General features: G+C 36.8%; 2 protein-coding genes across 2 annotated transcripts; both read right to left on the bottom strand.

Annotated features, from left to right (window-relative positions):
* Positions 1-808: 808 nt before the first annotated feature.
* On the bottom strand, positions 809-25,953 carry LOC129453450 (uncharacterized). Its single transcript, XM_073862411.1, has 7 exons — positions 25,938-25,953; positions 25,275-25,469; positions 24,865-25,191; positions 23,229-23,438; positions 22,868-22,961; positions 22,740-22,794; positions 809-1,371 (listed from the first exon to the last, which is right to left on the bottom strand). The coding sequence occupies exons 1-7, from the start codon at positions 25,951-25,953 to the stop codon at positions 1,303-1,305; spliced, it is 966 nt and encodes a 321-aa protein (XP_073718512.1). The 3' UTR covers positions 809-1,302.
* Positions 15,441-17,806, bottom strand: LOC129453088 (uncharacterized). Its single transcript, XM_073862323.1, has 8 exons — positions 17,755-17,806; positions 17,145-17,495; positions 16,874-17,068; positions 16,475-16,789; positions 16,154-16,363; positions 15,793-15,886; positions 15,643-15,697; positions 15,441-15,542 (listed from the first exon to the last, which is right to left on the bottom strand). Exons 1-8 carry the CDS (start codon positions 17,804-17,806, stop codon positions 15,474-15,476), a joined length of 1,341 nt encoding a protein of 446 aa, XP_073718424.1. The 3' UTR covers positions 15,441-15,473.
* Positions 25,954-26,472: the final 519 nt, after the last annotated feature.

Here is a 26,472-nt window from a genome sequence, read left to right as displayed (position 1 = left end):
CTTACCTGCCCTTGTTGTTGTCTGGTGATTGGGTTGGCCTTGGGGACCTCCTCGAGGTGGAAGTTGAAGAGGGGCGTGGCTTTAGCCTATTGACAGCCAGCCACTCGGTGTGAAATTTATTCTGGGTAATCCAAAATTGTATCCAGCCAGGCAAAGGGTCAAAATCCAAACATAAACAGTCAAATAACATGAAACAGCCATGAACAGAATTCAAGAAAGCGGTATGACATAAACAAGGACTTTATAACATTAACTGAACAGACAGGGTTTAAATACACAAACACTAACAAGGTGAGAGGGAACAACTGAGTGCAATGATCAATGATGACATAGACGGGAATGCAGTTCTTAGTGAATGCGACAGTGTGGGAAAGAGGCCTCTAGTGGCCACTCAGGGAACACCAACCAGACATCATGACTTATTCACATCACTTGAAATAAGTCAACAACCCTTACGAAAATGAACCATGGTTTTATTGTGGTAAAAGTGTAGTAAAAGGTTTTACTACACTAACCATGGTTTAACTATGGTTTTTGAAAACCATGGTTGTCAAAACCATGGTTATTTTGTGGTTACCATGGTTTTACTACAGTAACCATGGTTTTTTGGTTTTAACTGTAGTAAAACCACGGTTAATTTTCGTAAGGGAAGTGTCCTGAATCGCTGATGTGTAGTGAGCCAGTGTCCTTATAAGTGCCTGAGCGCCTGTACATGATATACAATCAGATTCAAGAACCAGAAAGAACTGTTGTATAAACATAAATAATACATGCAAGAGCTTTCAGTAAATATCATTATTTTATTTTTGACAAAAGGTGGCATTTAGCGGCTTTTGCATCTGAGCTCCTCAAATCTTATTTCATACATTTATTATTTAAAGTGATTTACAGTACAAGTTTATTGACATTTTTATTTTCGCACAAAATATAACATTACTTTTGTAACCTTTTAAAATAATTATTTATACTTTAGAGCAGGAACTTACATCCAGACGGAAAGCATTTGATATCTAAAATGTTGTATTGTTCACTTAAAAACTGAGCATCCAGTTTCTACACAAAAATGTGTTTATTTTTAGAAGATTTAAGTACATCTTAAGAAACAAATCTCATGTTTATTACGTAAAATAAATATTTCTGGAATACTGAAATATTTATGAGTTTACTGAAAGGTAAACCTAATGACAAACAAACAAAACAAAAGAATGACAAACAAAATATTTTAACGCAGTATTATTGTATGCAGATTACACAAACTGAGCATTTATTATTATATCACTGTATATGATATCACTTTATCATTCAGTTCACATAATCCGGTTCTGTTGGAGGGACAGCAGATGTGCATGAAAACATAATAGATGTTGGAGTCTATAAGAGACAGAAAAATATTATGTGAAATAAAAAATAGATATCTTTTGATTATAAAGTCATTTTAGCTTGTAATTACATTAAAGCTGTTAGTAAAAATTCTTACCTCTTAATTTTTGTCTTTTATTTTTTTTTCAGACAAGATTTTTTCAGGCAAAACCTGTGGGACCATATTTCAATATTTAATACTAAATTATTTCATTACTGTATATTAACCTAAAATTATGAACTTTTCACCATTTTTATTTCACTCACCTCACCCAGATAGCTGCTATAATAAATATTTGAACCACAAACACAATCAGAAAGATGTAAAAATGCTCAAACGCTGAGATTTCCACTGTTTCATCTAAACACAAAAACATGAGAGACACTCATGAATAAACTGATAATTAATAAGTATGTAAATTCATCACGGTCCCCTTAAATTTTTACCAAAGCAATTATTTTTATTTTGCTTTGTGTGATTAATTACAAAGAAAAACTGTAAAAAAAAATGTAATCCTGATGCTCACTGAGCAATACATTTTTGCAAGTTGCCAAACGACACTTACATAAATCAAACAAAAATCATCTGAAAACATCTTTCATTAAAGTCAGATGTATGATGAGATGTTTTGTTACCTCCTACAGCACATGAATACTCTTGTATCTCCTCACTGTTAACTGAGTCCAGGTACAGTTTGTTATATAGTTTGAATCCATCTGTTACCAGACGCCTGTTCTTGTACCACGAGTATGTAATGTTGTTATCCAGAGTGCATTTAGTTGAACAACTCAATATCACTTTCCCTCTCTCTGACACAGTGAGTAGACTGCTTATCACCTGTGTATCTAAAAAAAAAAAAAAAAAATTCGTATTTTGACTCCAATCAATGATAGCATGCTCTCTTCAGCATTGGTTTCCCATATGTAGTTTTCATTATGAGCAGTTACCTGTAACAGTGAGAATGACTCCAGGTAAACCAGAGTAAGAGTTTGTGTTAGCGATGATCCTGAATAGATATTCACCAGAGTCACTCAACTTAACCTCTTTTATTCTCAGTGTGTTGTTCATATACTCAACACGACCAGCAAACTGATGATCCTCACGCAGATCCAAAGTATTATTGTTTGTTAAATGCCAGTATGTTTTCTCTACTGTATATCGAGTGGGATTTGAGTATGAAGAGTGAATATTTACTGTTGATCCCACTAAAGCACAAACTCTTGTAGAGGTGTAAGTCACACGCAAACAGCCACTCTTAGAAACACCTGAAAGAGTCACATATGTACATGTTTATAAAACACTAATGTAATAGAAATGTGTGTTCATATGTAAGTAAATGTCACACTTACACAAAGGGTCAGAGGAGATTTTAAGGTCTGGGCTGATAAAACAGGAGTAGGCAGCAGATGACAAAGAAAACGGTTTATATTCACTTCCTACTATATATTGTCCATCTTTTTTCCAGTAGAAATTCTTAGGTTTTGAGGTTAAAGGGCAGGAAGTATCACAGGTAAGTTGTTTCTGCTGTTTCCTCACCTGCAGGACTGAATAAAGAAAAACACAGAAAAACCTTTACAAATGAAGATAATCTGAACTAGACTGATGAGAATGTAAATGTACCTGTGACTGTTAGATTGACTGTGACTGAGCTGAGATGTTTAACTCCATCCTTCATAATGAACATGAGCTGATATTCTCCACTGTCTCTCTCTATCACATCATCTATTGTAAGATATGATTCAGTGTTTCTGATCTGCTGTTTCACTCGTCCTGAGTAATCTGAATCTAAAGTCAAATCTTCAGGTTCATCTTTGTTTCTCCAGTTTGTTCTCTGTTTCATGCTGAACCAGAATCCAGTTTTGATGTTGATCTTTGAGTAAAAACACTTCAGTGTCACGTTGGTCTCCCTCACTGCACAAATGTTTTGGGGTTCACACTTAACTGGTATGCAGCACAGTGATGTTAGAAAGCATAGAAAAAAACTTCATTAAGACCACAACATCTTTCCCCTGGCAATAGCACTATTCGGACGGGATTAGTTTTCCAAACGACGTTGGATTTTATGTGCCGATTTGGACGGAATTAAAATGATACCGGCTATTCCAGGGATGGGAGTGTCTGTTTCATGCATTTGGGCGTTGCAGAAGAGCAATGCTCTGGATACGCGTGTTTGTAATGTTTAATATCTTGCTTTAAATGTAAAATTATGACAGAACATGTAATTTATTAATTTAATTTTAACAAATCAAAATAAAATATACAAATCCTACTAAAGTAACATTAGTCTACTTGTTTAATATAACTGTCTGTTTATAATAAACACAAAGAAATGAAGAAATAATGATTAATAAAAATGTATTATCTTTATTAATTAACATTACCATTCCGGAGCTGAACAACTTTGAATGGAGTTTCTTATAACGTTAATGATATTACAGTGGCCAGTCTTAACAGTGTTTGATATTCAGGTCGTCTTGATTTAATTATTTTATTTTGCCAAATGCGAAAAAACATTCATATCTGAACGAATGGGACTCAGGAAATACAATATACACGCATTAGTAAGACCTTACGGCAGATCACGTTGGCCAAAACACGACAAGAACCGCGTTTTCAAAAGATATTGCGGGCAAACACAGACATTTGCATTCGGACGGGATTACATTTCTCAGAGGACCTCTGAGTTCGGCGAAAAACAGTAGATAAATTGCTCTTATGGAGGTTGTCAGAGAAAAACACAGACATGGCCGATTCAGACGGGATTAAAAACACAGAGGACCTCTGAGAAGCATGATTTTCTCAGAGGTCCCCCTGTAAAACGAATCCTGTCCGAATAGGGCTAATGAGTCATTTTGTCAATTATTCAAGTATCAAAGTATGTTCATAAGGAAGCAGGTGGTCTTTATATACAGGATTAAATACATTAGTACTTGTTAGATCCTTAAGGCAAATCCCAACAAACTTACATTTTAAGTAATATGGCTTAACAGGTTTTTACTTATTAATACTTATTAATTTTAAAACAACTAAACACTATTAAACAATGATTGTCTCACCTTGAATGTTTATCAGTAGGATCAGTGATATGAATGCAGAGTTTAAGTCCATGCTTTTACTATTGTGTATATCTGACATAAATAATACATCAAATATTTGCTTAGATGTTTGCTCAGAAAATCTACAGTAAAATAATAATGTTCACATCTCAGTCCCGCTTCAGAGAATAAAGATCTCTACACAAAAGTTCTCAAACAGAAACGTTGCAGCACTGCGTTAAAAAAAAGTGAGGGTCATTTTTAAAAAGTAGATGATCTATCAGATGATGTCATTTCCTTCCTTTTCTCTAAATCTGGTGCAAAGAAAAACAGCCAACATTACTTTTATTATCCACTCGTTGTTGGTCTTTGTTTTTTTTTTAAATATAACAACATTTACATCTTTACATCCCTTTTCCTGATCAACTATTTTATTTTAAATGAAATATGATATGTACATGAAAGTTACAGTTGTTGTATGTACATCTGTGACATTGATAAGTTCTCACTTTTGTACCGTATAGGATGCAACCGTACATCACACACTGTCAGTAAAATACAGGATCTGATAAACATAAACCCAGTCTAAACCAGTTTGATGTCTCTCACCCTAACCAGATGAAAACTGCCTTACAAAAGATTAAGTCTAAACAGTAAGACAACTGAATCTTTCAAACATGGTAAGGAGCGTCACATTTCCGGCTGACGTCAGAGATATTCAGACCAATCACAACTACAAAAATGTATGGTATGTGAAAAATAATGTGTTTTTTATCCATAAATCACATGAACACATTGTATTATACCAAATACACAAAATAACGTTTTTAGCAATGAAATAGGTGCTCTTTAAAATTTTATCTTCATCTCACAGGTGAGCACTGCCCTTTCCCTGGGAAACATTAGCTCATTTTATTCATGTGACATCTGCAAACACCACCATCTCTTTTTAACATTCATTTCCTCTTTCTGTGGTCAGAGGTTTGGGGGGTCTGGCCTGGATCTTGCAAACATTATCTTATATGGAGATAGTTTCTTGTCTCTTACTCTCATTCTCATCTACACCAGGACAGTAGGCAGTGCCTGTACCCAATATCAGGCATGTTTCCTCACAAAGTTTTGCCAATTAGTTTTTTTTTTTCAATTTGAGAACATGTCTACCAGTACTAGACAATATTTTTTGTCTTCGGTGTAAGTTCAAAATACTCAAACATCACATGGTCGAAGGCCCCTCCGGAATGGGATGCTATGCCTTCCTTGTGACCGCTCCTCTGCCCACGTTTTTAGTCATATAGATGACGCATCTGCTGCAGTGATCTGCAAGGAGAAAAACCTTTAGTGAACCAAAAAAACTACATTTTTAACATGAAACATCATTCATCATCATCACATGGTCTAATTTTATTTCTGGTTTCAGTTATTTTAATGGTCTGACTAGTTGCTAAACTGAACTCTTGAACAAATACCTCGTCGAAAATAACAAATGTTTTGGTTTCCTAGGTCATATACGTGTTGTTTATTTAGCTTGTTATAAATAAACTACTTTAAAATTACTTTGTTGTTATTTATTCTTAGCTGTGTTTACGGGAAGTTACGCGTTGACTATGAAACCGTCTATAAAAGGTAACATAATGGAGTCTAACGGGTCTAAAACCTGTGAGCTGTGTAAAATAGGGTTTACGTTCAGGGTCTTTGGATGAGGACCCATCTACATAAAGTCAAATCAATGTTGTCTTTTGGGTAGTCAGTCAGGTCAGGCTTGTGCATGTATATTTGTTTGAGTATATTCACGCAACAATCTGGTTCTTCATCCTCTGGAGAGGCGAGAAGAGTTTTGGGGTTTACAGTGGTGCAGATTTTAACAGTGATATTCGACATCTCAAGCACTGTGACGTTATAACACAGCTAACAAGCTGTTCTGTTGATAAATAAAATTCATAGTTTTAGCAAAATCATTAACACTGCGTGGGGTAGCTACTAACAAGGTTAGATCAGAATAGCCTTCAAATTTGCATGATACCAGTACCACTTTTTCTGCTGCAGCCACAGTACACAAACATTGGGGTAGACCCTGAGCTAAGCATCAAGTTTTGATGAGAAATACGCCACCGGACGCAATCTGTCGGTGTGTTGTTGCAGTAGCACAGAAGCTATGATCCCCTTTCTCTCGTATACGGTTTGTGTGAATGGCATTTCTGGGTTGCCTGCCCAATTTGCTGTGTGTGTATTTAGCTGCTAATAAATGCACATCATGCTAATCTGCAGAGAGTGCTTGTGTGTACCAGCTCTTTTAACACCTAAATCATCTTTTGTTTTTGTTTTTTTGTACGAGAACTACACACATATTCTTATTCCTGTCAATTTATCAGTTCCAATTCCTCATTCACCATAATAAACCCTTATCTCTACCCACAGAAATATGTAAAGTGCAGTGTAAATCTGCAGCCGGCATGAAAATCAACAAAGAACATTTATTTTACACATGAGATCTCGTCCCATCACATTCACAGGCCAAGTGTGGCTAACTTAAAACCTTAGTTTAAACACTCGACCTTGATCTTCACATAGTAAAGATTAAATAAAGAGTTAGTTGCATCACAGTCTATCATTAAACATTCACTTTGCTCTCCAACCGTCATACTTTATTTGGGTAGTTTTCAAAAATAGGGGGACTTATACATATTCTATGCAGCAACAAGCTTTACTTCATTGCAAGGGCTAAGCGCTTCATCATTGCAAGCAGAAATAGAAAAATAACACACACACCCGCTCCGACACTCCCCCCTCTCTCGTCAACTAAGTCGATGTGTTCTTTTCCTCTTCAGCGTTTGAGCTTCTAAACAATAAATTCGCCAATCGGTGACTGATGGTCAAAAATGAGATTTTAGTTGTTTTGAGTTGATCAAACGAGCAGTCATTGGTTTGATGAATCAATTATTGTTTCTTTTATTCATATTTAGTCTCTTTTGTTGCTATTTTTTGCCAGCCTAGAACCTTGTCCTGGAATGGGTTCTGGAATGGCCATTTTAGGAACAGGATTAAACCTGGCAGCCATCTTAGGGACAGGTGCAGGAATTCCATCCATCTTGTGAACAGGCTCGGGTGTGGCGGCAGCCATCTGGTCTGGAGACTCAGGTGTGGTCGTTGTATGCCACTGGCTATGATGCTCTAGATATCTGGTGAATCCCCAAAAATCCAGGATCTCCAGCCCATTCACCTCCCACTGAGATAAAGGGTCATCCAGGCAGTTATTAAAAAAGTCCTTCAATGTTGCATCATTATAATCCAGGCCACGAGACAACGTCCAATATGTCTAAGCCAGACAACCCACTGTCTGTCCATGCAGACATAGGGCCCTAAGATTATGGACTCTTCCCTCCTCTCCTTCTCAGTGGGGGGAATGGATATTAAAACCCACCGCTGGATCTAAACATGATGGAGTCCTTCTATCACGACTCACACACAAAAAGGTAAGATCCAAGTGAAGTTTATTCTGGGTAATCCAAAATTGTATCCAGCCAGGCAAAGGGTCAAAATCCAAACATAAACAGTCAAATAACATGAAACAACCATGAACAGACTACAAGAAAGCGGTGTGACATAAACAAGGACTTCATAACATTAACTGAACTGACTGGGTTTAAATACACAAACACTAATTCAATTTTTTTTCAATTCAATTTTATTTATATAGCGCTTTTCACAATACTCAATTGTTTCAAAGCAGCTTTACATTAATAGAAGCAGTAAAAGCACAGAAAAATGACAGATAGCACAACATAATACACAATAGCATAAACTGTCAAATTTGCTGAGGCTATGACTCGACATTATGAACGAGCGTATTACTAATGTAACGTCTAGGAGAAGAAGCTAAATTAAGCCCAAGCAGGCTACCTCCCCGGGGTAAAAAACCCCCTAGGAGAAAAAAAACAAAAACCCCGGGTTGTTGAGCCGAGGAAAAAAAATAAAAAGTCCTAGGAGGGAAAAACCCTTGGGAGATATATATGTATATAAACACATATAAACGGATAAGGAGATTAAGCGGGGATTAAGCGGGGTTTAAGCGGGTTCTGCCGGTGGTCGTTGGTCAGGCATCAGCTGGGCATCACAGTGATGGACGACCAGTAGATCAGAGGTGAGTCGACTTTCACATCTACCGGAACTGGGTCTGTTTGTCCCATTGTCCTCAGGGTCGAGGACAGGACAGGGAGAGAAAAACAAAATCATATTAGCGTAGGGGCCGTTCACATGTAATGCAAGTGTCACACAGTGATGTGGTTTAATCAGCTTAGTTTCAGACAGACTAACTATTGCGGCATAATTATATTATCCACAGTTGAGGATTTTGCAAATTGGGGGCCCACTGCGACGGTATATATGGTAACTAAGGGTCACCTTCTGATTTTTAAGAGAAAGAGAAAATGAAACCTGTCGACCCGTTTGACTAAGGCCTGTAACCCCACTGTCGTCGTTAATGCAGGTTCAGTGGCAAACGGGTCTATATTGCATGCTATTTACAAGATCATGAGAAAACGCCAACATCGCAACCTGACCATACGTGCCAACCCGTTTGACTAAGGCTGGAGGCCCCACTGTCGTCGTTAATGCAGGTTCAGTGGCAAACGGGTCTGTATGGCATACTATTCACAAGACACAAAAAAGCGCCAAAATCGCAACCCGACCATACGTGCCAACCCGTTTGACTAAGGCTGGAAGCCCTACTGTCGTCGTTAATGCAGGTTCAGTGGCAAACGGGTCTGTATGGCATAGTATTCGCAATTTAAAGAAAGTGCCAAAAGCCCAACCCAACCATACGTGCCAACCCGTTTGACTAAGGCTGGATGCCCCACTGACGCCGTTAATGCACGATCAGTGGCAAACGGGTTTGTATGGCATACTATTCACAATAAAACGAAAGTTCCAAAATCGCAATCCGACTATACGTTAAGATAAGGTTTTTATTTATTTATTTGGTTGGTCTGTTTTATGACCGCGAGTGCTTTGTTCGGTACAAATAACTATTTCGAGTTAAGTACTTTTACTAGACAAATTATGCGAATGCTTTGTTGAAGAGAAAAGTTTTAAGTCTAGATTTAAAATTATCGACTGTGTCTGATTCTCGGACATCGGTTGGTAAATCATTTCAGAGCTTAGGGGCTAAGTAGGAAAATGACCTTCCACTTTTAGACACTTTTGATAGTCTAGGGATAATCAAGAGACCAGAATTTTGTGACCGTAGTGTGCGTGATGGATTGTATTCTGATAGTAATTCTCTAAGGTATGAGGGTGCTAGGCCATTTAAAGCTTTGTAGGTGAGTAGTGATATTTTAAATTGTATGCGATATTTAACTGGTAGCCAGTGTAAAGATGCCAGAATTGGGCTTATGTGGTCGTACTTTTTAGATCGAGTAAGTACCCTTGCGGAAGCGTTTTGAACTAGCTGAAGCTTGTTTACTTGATTTGCATGGCATCCCCCGAGTAGCGAGTTACAATAGTCTATTCTAGAGGTCATAAAAGCATGGATAAGCTTCTCTGCGTCAGATGTAGACAGTATATGGCGTATTTTCGAGATATTTCTAAGGTGGAAGAAAGCTGTACGGCAGACGTTGGCGATATGACTATCGAAGGATAAGTTGCTGTCGAACATCACACCTAAGTTCCTTACCGTGGAAGATGGCACCACAGTGCAGCCATCTATGTGCAACGTGTAATCTGACATATTATGTTTGTAGCGATTCGGTTCAATAATAAGTATCTCTGTCTTATTGGAGTTCAGCTTAAGAAAGTTATGTGCCATCCAGTCACTAACATCGCTAAGGCAGTCTGTTAGCTTAGAAAACGTGTGTGTTTCGCTGGGATGTGAGGAGATGTAAAGCTGGGTATCATCCGCATAGCAGTGAAAACTTATGTTATGTTTCCTGATAATGTCTCCTAGAGGTAACATGTATAACGAGAACAGGATAGGACCTAAAACCGATCCCTGCGGTACACCGTATTTAACCAGGGAGTGATATGACTCTTCCTCGTTTACATAAACAAAGTGATAGCGATTGGTTAGATACGACCTAAACCATGCTAGCGCCTGACCACTGATACCAACATAGTTTTCTAGTCTATTGAGTAAGATTGTATGATCTATTGTGTCAAAGGCTGCACTAAGGTCTAATAATATAAGAATTGAGATTTCACCACGATCGGATGTTAATAGGAGGTCATTTGTAACTCTAAGCAAAAGCATATATCAGATGAATCCGCCATTAGATCGGAAAATGCTAGCTTCAGTCGGCAGCGTTTGTTGAAGCTAGCGGGCTATATGCTAACACTGTGGGTGTTTATTAGTGATAAATAGTTTCACGTGGTAGTACTGCTCAATAATCCTCACGGTAAAGTATTCCTAGGTAAAACTTAATATATAAATAGGAATAAGATAGTAAAAAAGGCTTTTAGATGAAGAACTCGACGGAGCTCCGATGCACGATCTGTTCAGCGTGAAACCGGAAGTTTGGATCTCACTAACAAGGTGAGTGGGAACAGCTGAGTGCACTGGGGCCCGTTTTAAAAAGGAGATAGTAAACTCTGAGTTTTCGGTTACAGAACAGCTGATCTGAGTTAGTTCAATCGACTCAGAGTAGGTTGACTCTGAGTTAAGCGCGTGCACAGCCACAATGAAAAGCCATCATCAATGGAGCTCAGATATTACGATTTACCATGGCAACAGCACGTAAAAAAGAGGTCTTAATCATTTTTACTACTAAAACTGAAAGTGTTACTGCAAGTGTAATGCAACTACGAGCATATATTTTAAAGAAAACAGTTGTTTTTGTACATTTCTACTCTAGTAAATGCATACATAAATTTTTTCATCACAGCTAAAATATCCGAAGTAAATAAACTGAGGACTGTACCATGGGCGAGGCTAGCCCCTTTTTAGGGGTGCTTCAGCACCCCTAAAAAGGAGCTCAGCACCCCTAAAACTTTGAGCAAGAAATGTATTTATTCTAAAATGTTTGTTCGTCTTTGACAAGGTTAAATATTATACAAAACATACTCCGTAGTTTGTGGTTTAAAATGTATATGTTAAGGATGAAAAAGAAAACCTCCCTGCTTAGCAAATGGTGTCATCCTCTTATTCTACTTCACTGTACCTGCATTGCTTAAGCCGAAAGTATACTAGGGACGTCCGCGTATGCGCGCCGTCCGCATGACGTCATTTTCGTCATCAAGAGGGTCCGCGGCCGGCCGCGCGGACCGTCCGCGTACAGCCCAAAATTTGAGACCGCGCGGACAGTGCGCGTACAGTCCGCGCGGACAGTGCGCGTACAGTCCGCGTACAACAGCGCATGCGCTTGAAAATATTTAGACGGGGCACTCCACTATAAACAATTATACAAAGGAAATAGACAGCATTTGCGTTTTTCTTCTTTAACTTTTACTTCTTCCAAGAACAGAAAGCCCTGGAGCATGTTTGTTTGATTCCTGTTCTTTGTTGTCTTCTTGTTTGTTCTAAACTGTGTTTGCTGTGGTGGATCAGTTACTTTTCTTCACCTATCCTAATGTTTTAATGTACTGTAAATGTCTCCAAATCAGTGCTGCCCTGACAGCCTGTTAGACTAATAATTTGAATAAGAAATCATTTGTATTGCGTATAGTGTCGAACGCGGCCATCCGCGTGTAGCCGCGGGGACTATACTCGGAAAGCTGCGCGGACGCGTGCGCGCGCGAGCCGGACGCGGACGCGGAAAAAAAGTATACCCGGGCCTTTTAGCCTGACCGTCATTCAGCGCGAAACACACGCAGAGTGAGAATCCGTTATAGTGTTGTGATGAAACTTTTTTTCAATCTTACAAAATGTTTACGTTATGTTTATAATGAGCGAGTACATCACGAATCAATCTTTCAAGGCGTGTTTTTGTCTCATACTGAATCACCATGGTACACGTATAATAAGTGTTTATTTTCGGATTATTGTAGTCCGGCGGCTACCCGCGCGCTGCGGAGTAGTACAGTACCTCGGTGACTCGTCCATTGACTTAAACGGAGAGAAGTAGCGCCGGTTACAATGTTCTTCCGCAAGACGCATGCAGTTTTGTGCGTCTCGGTGGGTAGTAGCATACGTGTGTCTCCGTTGTTAAAGTTTATTGTATGATTTATCGTTAATTTGAGACTTATTGTAACAATCGAGAGTCATGTAAACATGACGTCACGTGCGTCTTTTCTGGTCAGTCGTCATGAAAACATGGCGTTTGGAACAGAGTGAAAACAAACTACATATCACTGTATAACGTTACCACCAGTACCGGTAAGTTATGTGTGAAATCACTAACTGTCTGACTATCAAACTAGACAATAAATATTTTTTAGATTGTCACATGTAGATTAATATGAAGGGGATAACGTTTTTAACCCTTAGTGCAGGAGTCACAAGTGTTTTGTTTTAGACATATAGTGAAGGTAATGGTTCAATTAAAGGACTGTTAAAAGAAAAGCTGCAAATTAACTAACTATTAATAAACCTACCATATATTGTAGGCATAAAAGTTATAAATTAGGAGATTTGTCATTTTGACAAAGGCTTAAAACGATACGCTGTATATTCACATAAAACCATACCCACACTGCTGCTGTAGCCCACCTTTTGTCCTGATACTTTAATATGGCATTAATCACAAAAAAGTGCTAGCTCGCCACTAATTAGAAATAAAAAGGTTGGCAAAAAATGCATCTCAAAACTTATCAGGTTGATGCTTTAAAATGTGTAATTTAAAAAAAAATTCTAAGGGGGAGCATGCTCCCAGACCCTAGAGGGGTAATTTTCTTCTTATCTTTTTCACCCCTGACCCGTTTTCATGCCTGAAAGGTCTCCAAAAAAATCTGGATTTTGGAGTTAGTTGAACCAATGTTAAAATGATAGTTATTTTACAAGACATATTATTGGTTTCTGTAGGAAAAAAGAGTGGGTGGTGGCAGCGGAACTCATTGGGTGCTCAGCACCCCTAAAGCTCTAACCCTAGAATCGCCTCTGGACTGTACGTTATTATATTCATTTACATGCAGATGCAATCCCATGGACAAAAAGATGACAACAGCTCAGCTAAAAATGAAATTAAGCATAATACTTTGTCATATAAAGCTACGAACTTTACAAATGTTTTAAACAGAAACTCGCCGAGCCAGGATTCGAACTCCGATCGCCGACAGTACGTCTGCCCAAACCACGACGCACAAGCACTACCCACTAGACCAGCAATAATGACGATAGGATACACAAGAAATGTAAATGCAACTGTTTAGTTGTAAGAGCACCACAAAGAGTGATATTAGTCATATAAGGATATTTATATATCTAAAATGACTGCAAAAAATAATAATTTCGCTCACATAAATGTAAGTGGATATGAAAAAAAAACCCACTCGGGGTCTCAAAATCCACTCGCAACATAAATCTAACTTTCTACAAATGAATGCATCATCATCTACAGGATTCTCTATAAAAGTACATGACATTTTAGTCACTAAGACCATCTATGCACCTAAGTATATCATATTAGCTTTACAAGTCATTTCAATTTACTGTTTTATTTTTTTTTTTGTTGAAAGTTTAGTGTAATATATAAATATATAAAGTAGTAAGTTAAAATGGTTTGCACTGGCAATTTAATTATAACTTAAAGACAGCTAAAAATATTTTACAGTGTACATAATAAAAATGTGTGCAATGAATGAATGTACTAAAGCAACAAGATTAAACACCGCTACTCCTTTAAAAAAGGGGAGGAGACCACAAGAAACTCAGAGTTTACAGGATAAAACCTGCTTCCGACCAGGTTAGGTTCAGAGAGTAAGTTACTCCGGAAACAGACTCTGAGTATAAGTTACCTCTCCTTCTGAAACAGGCTTACCCCACTGTCTCAGGTTTAACCTATCTCCCTTTTTGAAACGAAAAACTCAGAGTTTCCCTTATTTCAGGGTTAACAAACTCAGAGTTTGCACTTAACCACCTTTCTGAAACGGGCCCCTGATCAATTATGACACAGACAGGATGATGGAAAATGCAGTTCTTGGTGAATGCAACAGTGTGGGGAAGAGGCCTCTAGTGGCCACCCAGGGAACACCGACCAGACATCATGACTTATTTACATCACTGGAAATAAGCCAGCAAGTGTCCCGAGCCAGAGTCCTTACCAGTGCCCGAGCGCCTGTACATAATATACAATCATATTCAAGAACCAGAAAGAAGTTGTATAAACATTAGGGCTGTCAAAAGATTAATCGCGATTAATCGCATCCAACATAAAAGTTTGTGTTTACATAGCATATGTGTGTGTACTGTGTATAAATATTATGTATATATAAATACACACACATTCATATATATATTTAATAAATATTTGCATTTAAATACTGTATATACATTTCTATAATTTATATTATATATAAATATAAATATTTTATATATAAATATAACATTTTTTTCTTAAATATATACATGATTGGGTGTGTTTTTATATATAAATAATAATTATACACAGTACACACACATATGTTATGTAAACACAAACTTTTATTTTGGATGCGATTAATCGCGATTAATCTTTTGACAGCCCTAATAAACATATATAATACATGCAAGAGCTTTCAGTAAATGTCTTTTTTTTTGACGGAGGTGGCACTTTTGCATCTGAGCTCCTCAAATCTTTATTTTTCATTTACCCACAAAAAAAACTTTTGTAACCTTTTAAAATAATTATTTATACTTTAGAGCAGGTACTTACAACCAGAGGAAAAGCATTTGATATCTACTATAATGTACTGTCACTTTGAGCATCCAGTTTCAACACAAAAATGTGTTTATGTTTTAGAAGTTTTAAGAATTACATCTTAAGAAACAAATCTCATTTATTGAGTAAAATAAATATTTATGAGTTTACTGAAAGGTTAGGAGTTTATCAAATATAATGTGTAGTATAAATAGAAAACCTAATGAAGAATTTGACCGAACAAATGATTTTAACACAATATTATTGTATGCAGATTACACAAACTAAGCATTTATTATTATATTATCACTTTATCATTCAGTTCACATAATCCGGTTCTGTTGGAGGGACAGCAGATGTGCATGAAAACATAATAGATGTTGGAGTCTATAAGAGACAGATAAATTTTATGAGAAATAGATAACATTTGATTATAAAGTCATTTTAGCTTTGAAATTACATTAAAGATATCAGTAAAAATTCTCACCTCTTCATTTTTATCATTAATTTGTTTTTTCAGACGAGATTTTTTCAGGCAAAACCTGTAGGACCATATTTCAATATTTAATACCAAACTATTTCAGTACTGTATATTAACTCCAAATTATGAACTTTTCACTATTATTATTTCACTCACCACACCCAAATAGCTGCTATAATGAATATTTGAACCACAAACACAATCAGAAAGATGTAAAAATGCTCAAACGCTGAGATTTCCACTGATTCATCTAAACACAAAAACATAAGAGACACAACTTTAATGACACTCATTAATAAACTGATCATTAAAAATTATGTACATTTATCAAACAAAAAAGCATGATCACTTTGAGCAAATATTTATATTTTGTTTCTTAGTTCTGAGCCGTACATTTATGCAAGTTGCTGAACGACACTTAGATGTAATCCAAGAGCAACTAAAAATCAAACACAAAATTTCGAATTTTTAAAACGTATTTCATTAAAGTCAGATGTATGATGAGATGTTGTGTTACCTCTTACAGCACATGAATACTCTTGTATTTCCTCACTGCTAACTGAGTCCAGGTACAGTTTGTTATATAGCTTGAATCCATCTGTTACCAGACGCCCGTTCTTGTACCACGAGTATTTAATGTTTTTATCCAGAGTGCATTTGGTTGAACAACTCAATATCACTTTCTCTCTCTCTGACACAGTGCCTGGACTGCTTATCACCTGTGTATCTAAAAAAAATAAATCAATTTGTAATTTTTTTGTATTTTGACTTCAATCAATGATAGCATGCTATGTTCAGCTTTGGTTTTCCATATGTAGTTTTCATTATGAGCAGTTACCTGTAACAGTGAGAATGACTCCAGGTGATTCAGAGTAAGAGTCTGTGTTAGTGATGATCCTGAATCGATATTCACCAGAGTCACTCATGTTGATGTCTTTTATTCTCAGTGTGTTGTTTATATACTCCACACGACCAGCAAACTGATAAACATCACGCAGATCCAAAACATTGTTTGGTACATGCCAGTATGTTTTCTCTACTGTATCTGCAGTGGGATGTGAGTATGAAGAGTGAATATCTACTGTTGATCCCACTAAAGCACAAACTCTTCTAGAGGTGTAAGTCACACCCCAACAGCCACTGTTAGAAAGACCTGAAAGAGTCACATATGTACATGTTTATAAAACACTAATGTAATAGAAATGTTTGTTCATATGTAAGTAAATGTCACACTTACACAAATAGTCAGAGGATATTTTAAGGTCTGGACTTAGAAAACAGGAGTAGGCAGCAGATGACAAAGAAAACTCTTTAGATTCACTTTCTGCTATATATTGTCCATCTTTTTTCCAGTAGATATGTTGAGGTTTTGAGGTTAAAGGGCAGGAAGTATCACAGGTAAGGTTTTTCTTGTGTTTCCTCACCTGCAGGACTGAATAAAGAAAAACACTGAAAAAGATTTACAAATGAAGATAATCTGAACTGGACTGATGTGAATGTAAATGTACCTGTGACTGTTAGATTGACTGTGACTGAGCTGAGATGTTTAACTCCATCCTTCATAATGAACATGAGCTGATATTCTCCACTGTCTCTCTCTATCAGATCTGATATTGTTAGATATGAACTTGAGTTTTTGATCTCCTGATTCACTCGTCCTGAGTAATCTGAATCTAAAGTCAAATCTTCAGGTTCATCTTTGTTTCTCCAGTTTGTTCTCTGTTTATGGCTGAACCAGAACACAGTTTTGATGTTGATGTTTAAGTAAAAACACTTCAGTGTCACTTTGGTCTCTCTCACTGCGCAAATGTTTTCATATTCACACTTAACTGGTAAGCTGTATGTTGATGTTAGAAAGCCTAGAAAAAACCGTCATTAAGACCACAACATCTTTCCACTGGCAATGAGTAATTTTGTCAATTATTCAAGTATCAAAGTATATTCATAAGAAAGCAGGTGGTCTTTATATACAGGATTTAATACATTAGTACTTGTTAGAGCCTTAAGGCAAATCCCACCAAACTTACATTTTAAGTAATATGCCCTAACAGGCTTTTACTTATTAATTCTTATTAATTTAAAAACAAATAAACACTAATAAAACAATGATTGTCTTACCTTGAATGTTTATTAGTAGGATCAGTGATACGAATGCAAAGTTAAACTCCATGCTTTTACTATTGTGTATATCTGACATAAATAATACATCAAATATTTGCTTAGATGTTTGCTAGAAAATCGACCGTAAAAATAATAATGTTCACATCTCAGTCCTGCTTCAGAGGGCGAAGATCTCAACACAAAAGCTCTCTAGCAAAAACATTGCAGCACTGCATTACAAAAGTGACAATCATTTTTTTTTTAAAGTAGATGATCTATGAGATGATGTCATTTCCTTCCTTTTTAAAAAAGCTGGTGGGAAGAAAATTACTTCATATCCACTCGTTGTTGGGCTTCGTTTTTTTATAAATATAACAAAAATCCCTTTACATATTTTTCCTGATCATCTATGAACTATAATTTTAAATCACATATGTTAAGAACATGAAAGCTACAGTCGTTGTATGACAGTATGAGAATATAGAAAAGATTAAGTCCAAACAGTAAGACAACTGAATCTTTTAAACATGGTAAGGAGCGTCACATTTAATCACAGCATACAGATTAGCTGGCCAATTCCAGAGCTTTTTCAAATCTGTACATTTCAGGAAGATAGTGAAATCTCTCATCCTTATCTTCATCAGGACAGTAGGCAGTGCCTGTGCCCAATATCAGGCCTGTTTCCTTACAAAGTTTTGCCAATTTGTTCTTTTTCAATTTGAGAACATGTTTACCAGTACTAGATGATATTTCTTGCCTTAGACCGGTGTGAGTTCAGTATAATCAAATATCACATGTCTGCCCAAATTTTTAATTATATAGATGACGCATCTGCTGTAGTGATCTTCTGCAAGGATTAAAACCTTAGTAACCCAAAAAACAAACATGAAACAGCATTCATCATCCCTTTTTGATACATGGTCTAACTTCCGGTTTCAGTTATTTTAATGGTCTAACTAGTTGCTAAACTGAAGTCTTGAACAAAAATACCTCATCGAAAATAACTAATGTAGGGGAAAAGAGTTTTCAGGTTTACAGTGGTGCAGCTTTTAACAGTGATATTCGACATCTCAAGCAGTGTGACGTTATAACACAGCTAACAAGCTGTTCTGTTGATAAATAAAATTAATTGTTATAGCAAAATCATTAACCCTGCATGGGGTACTAACAAGGACAGATCAGAATAGCCTACAAATTCGTGTGAGGCCAGTACCACTTTTTCTGCTGCAGACATAGTACGCAAACAGTGGGGTAGGCCCTGAGCTACTGCACTCTGCAGAGAGCAGCTTGTGTGCAACAGCTCTTTTAACACCTACATCATCTTTTGGGTTTTGAATAGTTGTACGGGAGCTAGACAGACATTCTTATTCCTGCCAATTTATCAGTTCCAGTTCCTCATTCCCAGTGGCGGCCAGTGACATCTTTTTTTTTTTAATGGCGCTCGATGCAAAGTTCGTCACAACATGTATGTAGCCCGTCATGTGTGTGGTTCGTTATTTCAAAATATGTGTTCTGCATGTCGAGTGAACCTATATGCATCACGTGTCTTGTCAAAATAAGTGCCTGCTGCAGATGCGTCTAAAGATTTTATGATAAAAGAGATGCTTACGTTTACCAGATACTCGCTTAATCTCATGCATAATCAGAGCTTGATGTTAAAGGAGTGTTTTGCATCAGAATCTACCATAAAACATTTTGCCCTCCAACCGTTATACTATATTCAGGTAGTTTCAAAAATGGGGGGAATTATACATATTCTATGCAGCAGCAAGCTTTTCTTCTTTCCAAGAGCAAGGCACTTTGTCATTGCAAACAGAAATAGGAAAAAAAAACATATGCACCCTCCTCTACACTCCGCCCTCTCTCCTCACCTCAGTTGAGGACCAGAAGGTCAGAGAGGACCAGAGGTGGGGGACTCGAGTCACGTGACTTGACTCGAGTCTGTCTCGAGTCACAATTTTCAGGAATTGGAACTTGGTTGATTAAAGTATGAAAATGACTTGACTTTGACTTGAGAACAAGTTACTTGAGACTTGACTTGACTTGAAGGGGAAGACTCGAAAATGACTTGAAATTTTAAATAATAAACAAACAGCAATAAAATTCATTACAATAAAAAATATGATTGTGACGTCAGCACCACTAAACAGCGTCTGTGCCTTTAACGCTGCACAAATCAACCCGCGCCAAACATGGCAGACAGTAATGTTTTAGTCGAGCTCCACAAATAGTCTCGTTTGGCTATAAAGACTTTTGAACTGGACCGTGCCAATAAAAAAAGATTTGCCAGATGCAATATATGCAACGCAAGAATATCCGACAGGACAACCACAACGTCAAGAACCATAAGGTAAGAAAGTCATCTCTTTATAGTCAGTTTTACTCTATAACGATTACGCAATAAATTAATTATCCATTTCATTACTGAAACCATTATCATTACTGATACGTAAATATGTATTGGGGAATTTGGCTATAACAGTGGCGTAGCTGCTCTATATTACATGTAGGATAATGTCTGTATTAAATGTGCACATTTTCAAGTGTTTGTGTGGACTGCGTGTGGAAAATGCGCTTGCAGTTGATCTGTAGTCACCACCCACGGTTCGGCTCGCATGTAATTCCATTCGCGGATTGATACGCAAATTTAAACAGGAAAAGTTTATCATTTGCACGTGTTTTAAGGGCTTGCAAATGTTAACATTCAAATGATTTTAAACTGCAAAAAGGCGCTAAAGTGAGTAGCTTATTAAGCGCAGACGCACGTTTTATACAACAGTTCGGCGGCACACGTTTGAAGAAAGGCATACACCGCAGACACTCCTATTTGATGCTGACTCTGAGGTATCTGTGTCTGATGGTCAAAATTTTGATTTTATTTGTTTTGAGTTGATCAAATGAGCAGTCATTGGTCTGATGAATCTATTGTTTCTTTTATTCATATTTAGTCTCTTTTGTTGCTATTTTTTGGCGGAGGGAAAAGTTAAATTCCATTAATATAAGCAGTACGAAACTGATTTTCTATTCAATCCTAACGTGGTTCTGAGCTGTCTTTTAAAAAGAATTTAAAAGACAGCTTTATACTTGAGAAGGTACTTACATCCAGAGAAAAAGCTTTTGATATCTAATAGGGTGTATTGTTCACTTAACAAACTGAGCATCCAATTTCAACACAAAAATGTGTTTATTTTTTTAGAAAATTTAGGAAGTACATCTTAAGTTTACTGAAAGACAAGAGCTGTGCTGTGTAAAGCCCGGAATACACTGCAGGATTTTCCCCCTCCTATAAGATCATTACCTTATCACACTGTGCAACATGAATCGTTTAAACTCGGGTACGACAGGCATGTAGACTGTATGATGATGACACGAAAGCTTTGGCGGCTGCGTCACACGTTAGCGCAACGTCATCAGCATGCGCTCATGGTAAACAAATACCAGTACGCAGGTCGTAGCAGCAAACACACTGTGCGGCGATCATGCCGAATTTCTGACACTGTCCAAAAACTATTGTAGGCTATCATTGGAGGCAAGACCGGGAAAACAGCCGTCTTTGAACCTCTCTCACTGTACGACATAGGACCACCAATGAAGAGCCACGATCACAGAAATTGCAACGATTGTTTCACGATGGCAATCTTTCATCTTGGACAGCCAATTATCGTGCAGTGTATCCCGGGCTAAAAGTTTATCATATTAAATGTAGACTATACATCGAAAACCTATTGACCCCTTCAAGGTTTGTAAACATTAAATGACTATCGGTGCGCGCGCAGCATGGGGTCAAACTGTTCATACAATTTAGGCTTTCTAGTTTAATCTAACGGCTGAAAAATGATGACTTACCTGAAATGAAGTGAGCACTACAAACACAAGCCTCTTTGATCTTTGCATTGTCCCAGTCTGCACATTTAATTGGTTGCAGCCACAGATGTTATATTTTTTTGTGTTTGAGATTCTGCAGGAATCCCGAAAAACTTAACGGTAGACCTGGTGCGATTTTCAAAGCCCAGGACGCAAGTAGGCATTTTTGACGATACCGAATAACACGCAACACAATCTGCTGTAATGACTTTTCTGATCCCGTCATGCGCAGTGGAAACTGCCTGTGACGTGAACTGTGAAGGGGTCTACTGAAGAATTTTATTGAACAAAAGATTTGAACACAGTATTATTGTCACGTTTACACTAACGTAAAGATGACAATAAACACGGGGATACAAAACACTGGAGACTTTATTTACAAAGGTTGACGAACACAGGTAACACAGGATAACATAGAAGAAACATCGAGAACCGACAAATACTGAACTAAAGCAGGAGTTTAAATGTACAGGTGATCACGGGAGAACACAGGTGGATACACTAATCACAATGATGATTACAGACAACAGGTGAAGACAATGAAACATGGAGGGCAAACATAGGCCGTTTCTCAATATGCGTTCTTGTCTGTACTTGTGTTCTTGTTGGCTTGTGAAACGTCATCAGTCGCGGACCAAGTACTGTTCCAAATCAAAGTTCGCATCAAGCCCAAGTTCACATAAAATCCCCAGATGGGTTCTTGATCCGACCATTTTATCGAGGATGCATCAGAGGAGACTTGTGTGGACTTATGACAGCGAAGTTTCCCAGAATGCATTTCGCATCAGGAGTTCGTTCTTCCGAGTCTGAACTTGCAAGTTTGAACTACGAAGGACACAAGTCCGAGTTTGGCGTACTTGGTATTGAGAAACGGCTATATACAACTTAGGATAACTGTTACAATTATTGTATGCAGATTACAAAAACTGAGCATTTATTATTAAATCACTTTATTATTCAGTACACATCACCGGTTCTGTTGGAGGGACAGCGATGTGCATAAAAACATAATGGATGTTGGGGTCTATAAGAGACAGATAAATATTATGAGAAATAAAAAGTAGTTTAAAGTAGAACATTTGATTATGAAGTCATTTTAGCTATTTAATCACATTAAAAATATCACAAAAAATTCTCACCTCTTCATTTTTGTCCTTCATTTGTTTTTTCAGACGAGATTTTTTCAGGCAAAACCTGTGGGATCATATTTCAATATTTAATACTAAATTATTTCAGTACTGTATATTAACTTTATTATTTTACTCACCACACCCAAATAACTGCTATAATGAATATTTGAACCACAAACACAATCAGAAAGATGTAAAAATGTTCAGACGCTGAGATTTCCACTGATTCATCTAAACACAAAAACATAAGAGACACAACTTTAATGACACTCATGAATAAACTGATCATTAAAAATTATGTACATTTATCAGAAAAAGGTTTCAATGCATGGTACCTTAAATTTTTGTCAAAGCAATTATTTTCATTTTGTTTCTTTGTTTCGTGTGATTAATTAGAAAAAAAGTAAAAATTTACACACAAATTTTCTGTTGTAAGATGTTTCATCATCTGAAGATGTATTTCATTAAAGTCAGATGTATGATGAGATGTTGTGTTACCTCCTACAGCACATGAATACTCTTGTATCTCCTCACTGTTAACTGAGTCCAGGTACAGTTTGTTATATAGTTTGACTCCATCTGTTACCGGACGCCCGTTCTTGTACCACGAGTATGTAATGTTGTTATCCAGAGTGCATTTGGTTGAACAACTCAATATCACTTTCCCTCTCTTTGACACAGTGAATGGGCTGCTTATCACCTGTGTATCTAAAAAAATGTAATTATTTATCAATTTCAATTTATTTACTCCAGCCAATGACAGCAGGCTATAACCAACTTTGGGTTTCCATTAGGGCTGTCAAAATTAACGCTTTAATAACGCGTTAACGCAAATTCATTTTAACGCCACTAATTTTATTAACGGAGATTAAAGCAACGCGCAATTTCTGTTTGACCCTTGGTCCAGCCCATAGTTGAATGAACAGAGACGCAGACAAATGTGACTCTCTCTAAATGAGTAAAAGGTTTTCATAGAAATAAGAACATTAAGCAAATCGTCTACCAAATCCAATGCTCTAAATGCTCGTTGGATATCTGATATGATCTTTATTTATACGTCTGAGAGGTGTAACGTTACCGTCCTCCTAATGCTTAGTCTAATACAAAAATGCGTCTCAATTCATTTTGGTTTCGCTTTTATGCATGACTTAGAAAATAGACTGCAGGACTTGCTTGATGTTAAAAGAGACATTAAGAGAGATAAAGTTAGTTACCTGATTAATGTTAAAGAGTTATTAAGAGCGACAAGACTCAAAAGCGATCCCCTCACGCTGACTGACTGATATCTGAAGCGCGTGCACACAGACGCGCGAGTGCGCGACCCGGATATATAGACATCTACACAAAATTACAGTTTTACAAATATCTGTTTTGATAAGAATTCACGCAGGTAGGCTCTATAATCTGTTATGTTTTAAGTAAATGTTTGGTTAACTGTTGGGTAAAACTATCTGATGTGTAACATTATATTAGATCACTTAGATTTTAAGCAGTCTGTCTCAATGTCAATCAAACAAAAGAAAAAAAAAGTTGAACATACATTGATGATGTTTTTGCTTTGTGTGTGCTAAATCTATTAGTTTTACCAGTGATTTTAAGGTATTGATGAGGTAATATAATGTATGGATGTGGAAATTTTTGTGGTAATTTGACTCTTTCAACTTCAAAGACGTGTAGTTCTGTCATATTTTGTTATATTTCAACAAATCATGCATTGTTCTATGTTTTAATAGAGAATGTCAAAATATGAACAACTATTTTTTTTAAATTTGCTAATTCCGACTCAACTTGCCAGCACATGTCACAAATGATGCAGCAGCAAACAAAAATGGAGAAAGAAAAATCTTCTGAAAAGAAAATTCATATACAAAACAATGGCTGGTGATTCTGTTAAAATGTAAACAGGCTGTTGTTAATATACATTTGCATAAAGCATCTATATATGTATATATGATTAGAATATTAAAAACCTGAAAAGTGTTAAATAAGGGTAAATTTAGAATGGATAAAAATGTGCGATTAATTTGCGATTAATCGCAGTTAACTCATGAAATCATGCGATTAATCTAGATTAATTTTTTTAATCTATTGACAGCCCTAGTTTCCATATGTAGTTTTCATTATGAGCAGTTACCTGTAACAGTGAGAATGACTCCAGGTGAACCAGAGTAAGAGTCTGTGTTAGTGATGATCCTGAATCGATATTCACCAGAGTCGATCATCTTGACGTTTTTTATTTTCAATGTGTTGCCCACAAACTCCACACGACCAGCAAACTGATGAACATCACGCAGATCTTGATATTTCAAAAGATTATTGTTTGGTAAATGCCAGTATGTTTTCTCTACTGTATCTCCAGTGGGATGTGAGTATGAAGAGTGAATATCTACTGTTGATCCCACTAAAGCACAAACTCTTGTAGAGGTGTAAGCCACACCCCAACAGGCACTGTTAGAAAGACCTGAAAGAGTCACATATGTACATGTTTTAAAACACTAATGTAATAGAAATGTTTGTTCATATGTAAGTAAATGTCACACTTACACAAAGGGTCAGAGGAGATTTTAAAGTATGGACTAATAAAACAGGAGTAGGCAGCAGATGACAAAGAAAACGGTTTAGATTCACTTCCTACTATATATCGTCCATCTTTTTTCCAGTAGATATGTTGAGGTTTTGGGGTTAAACGGCAGGAGGTATAACAGGTAATGTTGTTCTGGTGTTTCCTCACCTGCAGGACTGAATAAAGAAAAACACAGAAAAACATTTACAAATGAAGATAATCTGAACTGGACTGATGTGGATGTGAATGTACCTGTGACTGTTAGATTGACTGTGACTGAGCTGAGATGTTTAACTCCATCCTTCATAATGAACATGAGCTGATATTCTCCACTGTCTCTCTCTCGCAGATCTGATATTGTAAATTCTGATTCATTGTTTGTGATCTGCTGTTTCACTCGTCCTGAGTAATCTGAATCTAAAGTCAAATCTTCAGGTTCATCTTTGTTTCTCCAGTTTGTTCTCTGTTTCTGGCTGAACCAGAATCCAGTTTTGATGTTGACGTTTGAGTAAGAGCACTTCACTGTCACCCAGTCCCCTCTCACAGCACAAATGTTTTTCAGTTCACACTTAACTGGTAAGTTGTATGTTGATGTTAGAAAGCCTAGAGAAAATGAACTTCATAAGACTACAACATCTTTTTACCTTCAAGGTGAGTCATTTTGTCAATGATCAAAGTATGTTCAAAAGGTAGCAGGTGGTTTTTTATACAGGTTGAAATACATTAGTACTCCCACCACACTTACAATTTAAAACAAATAAACACTATTAAAACATTGATAGTCTTACCTTGAATGTTTATCAGTAGGATCAATGATATGAATGCAGAGTTAAAGTCCATGCTTTTACTATTGTGTATATCTGACATAATAGATTAAATATTTGCTTAGATGTTTGCTCAGAAAATCTACAGTAAAAATGATAATGTTCACAGGTCAGTTCTGCTTCAGAGGACGAAGATCTCTACACAAAAGTTCTCTAACAAAAACATTGCAGCATTGCGTTACAAAAGTGACTGTCATTTTTTTTAAAAAGTAGATGATCTATCAGATGATGTCATTTCCTTCCTTTTTAATAAAGGTGGTGCAAAGAAACACAGCCTCCTTCACTTTTTGTCCAATCGTTGTTGGGCTTCGTTGTTTATAAATATAACAAAATCCCCTTTACATCCCTTTCCTGT

Source organism: Misgurnus anguillicaudatus, chromosome 23 (genome assembly GCF_027580225.2).
Source record: "Misgurnus anguillicaudatus chromosome 23, ASM2758022v2, whole genome shotgun sequence".
NCBI classification, from domain to species: domain Eukaryota; kingdom Metazoa; phylum Chordata; class Actinopteri; order Cypriniformes; family Cobitidae; genus Misgurnus; species Misgurnus anguillicaudatus.
Note: the sequence above shows the minus strand (reverse complement) of the source record. Positions and strands in the feature narration are given on the sequence as shown.